The sequence below is a fragment of the Bufo bufo genome, chromosome 11, assembly GCF_905171765.1.
Source record: "Bufo bufo chromosome 11, aBufBuf1.1, whole genome shotgun sequence".
Classification (NCBI taxonomy): domain Eukaryota; kingdom Metazoa; phylum Chordata; class Amphibia; order Anura; family Bufonidae; genus Bufo; species Bufo bufo.
Window position 1 is genome coordinate 29,519,229 of NC_053399.1, and position 5,535 is coordinate 29,524,763.

General features: G+C 43.1%; 1 protein-coding gene across 1 annotated transcript in view; it reads right to left on the reverse strand.

Annotated features, from left to right (window-relative positions):
* SLC38A6 (solute carrier family 38 member 6) overlaps positions 1-5,497 on the reverse strand; it is a 64,288-nt gene extending 58,791 nt beyond the window's left edge. Inside the window, exons 1-2 of the mRNA XM_040411199.1 lie at positions 5,317-5,497; positions 4,001-4,131 (exon numbers count right to left, since the gene is read on the reverse strand). Coding sequence (XP_040267133.1) covers positions 4,001-4,131; positions 5,317-5,400 — 215 coding nt within the window. The 5' untranslated portion in view covers positions 5,401-5,497. The remainder of the gene's footprint in view (positions 1-4,000; positions 4,132-5,316) is intronic.
* Between the last annotated feature and the right edge of the window lie 38 nt (positions 5,498-5,535).

Here is a 5,535-nt window from a genome sequence, read left to right on the forward strand (position 1 = left end):
TCGGGTATACAACATATAACAAACACATTAGGGAACTGCTCTATAAGCAATTATCTAATACAATAGTGGAGACTAATCCGAGAACAAGGCTCATGTAATAAGTGGATGGAATGTAGGACTCGTGTCAGATCAGCACAAGATGTTCCTACCCCAGTCACCAGACGGCTGACCAGCTTCCTCTTTCATTCCCTTCAACGGCCGACTCTTTATTAAAGGAAAGCCGAAATATCCTGAATATATCCGGGTAATGATAGGGACCTTAGATGGTGAGCCCCATTGGGGACAGCTTGATGCTAATGTCTGTAAAGCGCTGCGGAATATAGTAGCGTTATATATAAGTGCATAAAATAAATAAATTGTATATTATAATAACCCAATAGACATTACATGCTATTACAGGACCTTGTTGTCTTTCTTGCCCAGCAGTGAGATTTTGGTGGCACAGTGCCAGCCCCATTTACTGCTATACCCAATAATGATGCCTTTAAAGGGGAACTAAACCCTAAACTAAAAATTGTACAAATACTGTAAATTTCATCCATAGTGCACACACAGTTATGTCTACAAGGTGCCGCCGTCATAAACAGTTTAGGAGAGATCTTGCAAAGAAAGCATTTAAGGGGGGATTTATCAAAATCGGTCTTGATGTAGTGTGAATATGAAGTTCCCTCTGCATTGATCGGCTTCACAGCCCTTCCCATCTACGTTGAGTGACAGCTCCAAAAAAATATAACTTCTATTCTCGCAACTCTTGATTACAAAGGGTCCACAAAGGGTATGTTTTGTAATGCTCTCCCTAGCTCCCACCTAGTGCGGTCAGCACAAGATGTTCCTACACATCTCGAAAAGCTTGCAGAGAAAGCATTTGGGGGGAGAATTTATCAAGACCGGTCTTCATGTCCCCTGCGCTGCCGGAGGATGCGCCTAATTTAGGACGAGGTGTAGGCCTCATGATAAATTAGGCCCATTCGCCCGCAGGCCATGCACCATAATGAGATCTACAGCAGCACTGAGCGGTTACGTTATGGCATAACACAGCATGGATACACTTTTCCCTGGCGCTATTCTACCTACCTATTCAGCTACAGCGGCAATGGTTTGACGCAAATCCTCCCGGACTGAAAGGTCTCGTGTGCAGCCGCATTTAAATACAGTCTTGATTTGCATTTGGACCTTGCATTAGAATTTCCTGATTTATGCTCCTTGGTGGGATCCCTATTCTAAGCCCCCATTAGAAATTGCAGAGTGCCACAAGATATCTATCGTTTTGATTCCCCATAACAGTCTGAACATGCTAGGAGTTGTAGTTCTGTCCTCTTTCATCCCTTTCCGTGTAATGGCTACTGATGCCCCATAATAACAGTCTGGACATGCTAAGGCTAGGTCTTCACGACGACATTTGTCGCGCGACAATTTTTATAATGATAGTCTATGGTGTCGCACCGCGACATGCTGTGACTGCGACTGTCGCAAAAAATCCATTCGAGATAGATTTTTCCGCGACTGTCGCGTTGCAGCATGTCGCATTGCGACACCATAGACTATCATTATAAAAATTGTCGCGAGACATTGGTGCGACCTAGCCTAAGAGTTGTAGTTCTGTCCTTTTTTTTAGACTATGCATCCTGATTCCTCCAGCAGCGCCTAACAGTCCCATTTTACTAGCATCTTCAAGCGGACGCCATCCATCTGAAGCAGACGTTGACATATATGTAGTATTCATGTCAAACGTAGAACAAAAACGTGATGTGAACACAGCCTTAGGGCTCATGCACACGAACGTATTTTCTTTCCACTTTCGTTCTGTTTTTTTGCGGACTGTATGCGGAACCATTAACTTCAGGTAATTTATGTGCATTCCATTTCCGTTCTGCAAAAAAGTAGTGCATTATTGTCTGCAAATCACGGTCCGAGGCCCCATTCAAGTCAATAGGTCTGCAAAAAATATGGAACACATCCGTATGTCATCCATATTTTGTGGATCCATACTGTAGAAATGCTATGCCCAGCCCATATTGCTCATGCGTTTGGTGATTAATAAGTTACTTTTTCCGTTCCGCAAAAAAAAAAAAACAATCGCATACGGAAACCATACAGATATGTTTTGTGGAATAACAGAACGGAAGAGGACTTAAATCAGAAAAAAAAAAAAAACAGATAGGGAACAGATCTGTGAAAAACGGACCGCAAAACAACAACGGTCGTGTGCATGAGCCTTTACACGACTATCACTAGAGAAGAAAATCTTTCTAACAGATGGGGAAGGTTTCTGTTACAGAAAGTGTTTTTTCTAACTGACTGTCACTACAGACCCTTGTCTGGGTTATATTTGAGTTGGGAGGGGGATTTATCGTTATAAATTTAGTATTTTGCAGCTCCACACAGTGGTAACCCAGGTTTCCCTGGACTCTGAAAGGCAAATCTGGCACTTTTTAGAAAGGTTTTTCTTTCTTGGTAGATTTTGTATTCTGCAGTCCGACACAGTTCCACATGGTGGTAGCTATGATTCCCCAGGAACATGGACAGCAAGTCTGCCTTGCTATGGCACTATTTAGGAATGGGGAGTGGGATTTATCTTGGTAGATTTAGTATTCTACAGTCTACTATAGCTCCACATGGTGGTAACCAAATCTGTTTGCACAAAGTAACTAGGAGATTCCTTCCAACATAACTACACTCGGTAGACCGTGTGATCCAGACCTAACCCAGCCCCTTCAGTCTACCCTTCTTGGCTTATGTGCATCAGCACGAGAGGGAGAGAAGGAAGGGTAGAACCCATGGCTGCAGCCTGAGAGAACAAGTTTATTTTTCATGCAATTGTGATATCTGATGAAACAAGTGCAAATAACAGACAAATAAGAAGATTGTGTTACGTTTTGTTGGTTGTTCTTTTTTGTGTTTGGATTCTGGCTTTAGTTCCCCTTTAAGTTATGAAGGACATTGCAATGGATGTCAAGAACTTCCCACTCAGTGGCCAACTCCTGTGATTGTGACATACATATTGTTGTAACAGCTTGTACATTTCAAGCTGTAAAAAATGTAAATGCAAAATGCATTGAAATCTGCAATGTACTTTACAGGAAAGAAGCAAAAACTGACCCTAGCAATTCCCTAATAGATCTCTGTTAGGGCTCATGCACACCACCGTGTGTCCCGTGCTGCGTGCCGCAAGAGACGGTCTGCATTGCAAAAAATAGGACACAGGAAACGCTTTGTAGTGCTTCCGATCTGTGCCTCCGCTCCACACCATAGCTCGCGGATTGCGGACCTATTCAAGTGAATGAGTCCTCATCCGTGATAAGGAATTCACACGGCCGATGCCGTACATTGTGGACCCGCAGTTTACAGGCTGCAAAACGGGCACTGGGCACACTCAGTTGTGTCAATGATCCCTAATCCACAGAATGCAGACCGCTGTTTCTAGCAGTCTACATTCCACCAGCAAACCCCCACAACCATGATGCATCAAAAGCAGAAGTTGCTGTGAAATTCTGGTGTCCTAGTTTCTATAGACCCTCTTTCACAAGACCATTTTTTCCCCCCCGTTTACGGGCCATTTTTTGCATTCATTTAAATGGTTCCGCAAAAAAAAACTAAAAAAAAAACTGAATGTACTCCGTATGCATTCCGTATTTCCGTTCCATTGAAAGATAGAACATGTCCTATTATTGTCCGCAAATCACATTCCGTGGCTCCATTCAAGTCAATGGGTCGGCAAAAATAAATAAAACGGAACACATACGGAAATGCATCCGTATGTCGTCCTTATCCGTTCCGTTTTTGCGGAACCATCATTGAAAAGGTTATGCCTAGTCCAATTTTTTTTCTATGTAATTACTGTATACAGTACATGCCATACGGAAAAAACGGAATGGAAACACGGAACAACGGATCTGTGAAAAACGGACCACAAAATACTGAAAAAGCCATACGGTCGTGTGAAAGAGGCCTTACAGCTGTGTAGAAACGATCTAATTTAAATACTAGATAACAAATGCACCTAAATCCAATTATTCCGGTGTTGGACATGGCGTACGACAAGCCAAGAATGCCACTTCCCATGATGGCGTTCATTAAGTTGAACACGGAAAATCCGAAAGATGTTCCAGGGGCCGACCTTCTCTGTGGTCTCTGAAAGACAATGATTACAAGAAGCTTAGCACATGAGAAGAACAGCCTGTAATCTGCGGACAGCAGTCCAGAATCTGAAAATGTGTGTTGTTGGATTCTGACAGTGACACCATAAAGCAGATTTCACACACAGGCTTTTTTTTTTGCATTATTGGCAATTTAGCATTTTTGTTGCTTTTTTTCTTGCAGCTTTTTTTTGTTGTTTAAAATCACCTTCTCAAGATGTTGCATGTAAGGCTAGGTCTACACGACGACATGTGTCGCACGACAGATAGGGCACAACCACACTGCGACATTTGTCATAATGATAGTCTATGGTGTCGCATTGCGACATACTGCGACACCATAGACGATCATTATAAAAATTGTCGCGTGACATTGGTGCGACAAATGTCGTCGTGTAGACCTAGCCTAAGTCTATGGAGAGAGACTTTTCTCTGACTCTATACTAACCATTGGCTGACTTAACTTTGAGAGATTTTTATACCAGAATTGCGCAAAAATTTTGGTGTAAAGTGTGGATAAAAAAATTGTAGAAACAGTGTAGAAAAACAGACCGGCGCTCGCTTGAACGAATGAATGTAGTGATTTATTGTCACATTATAATCTCATGTGACGCATTTCAGCTGTGTTAGCCTTCCTCAGACATGTCCTCAGACACAGCCGAAACGCGTCACATGACATGATAATGTGACGACAATAAATCACTACATTCATTTAACCAAGTGGGTGCCGGTCTTTTTTCTACAATGATGGAAATCACTGAGAGAAAAGGAACAAGCGCAAACATAGGGTGATAAATGAAGAAACTATAAAACCCATACGCATTTTGGGTGCTGCCCCTCCCTTACAGAATGGATCATTCTCTGAGGAAGGCGCAGCAGCCGAAACGCGTCAGTACGGCCTTTACTATTTTCATTTATGTTTTTATTACAAAAGGAAGTGCTGGCCAGCGCTCGGGGCAGGAACATTTTGGACAATCACTTTATTTTTTTAAACCCACACCGGCCAAGTCTGTATGAAACTGGTACATTCTATCAGTAATCTACAACCTGTGGCCAACCAGCTATTGCAAAACTACAACTCCCAGCATGCCTGGCCAGCCAAAGTTGTAGTTTTGCAATAGCCTGAGAGCCACTAAGACCTCTTAGTAGTGTGATCCCATATAGACAGATGACAACTCACGTTTCCCAGCAGTGGAGCGGCCTCCTCCTGAGCAGACACATGGTGTCCATAATCTGTATTAATACTGCGTTCAGCGGGCTGCATGGTAAGAAGCCGTGAACAGGTCACTGATCACACAGCGGTAACATCCCGCTCCGGAACCGCAGCTCATCGCCTCCAGCTTCCTCCTTATTTACTCCAGGCGTCATGTGACCGCAGCAGAGCACGGGACGAGTCACG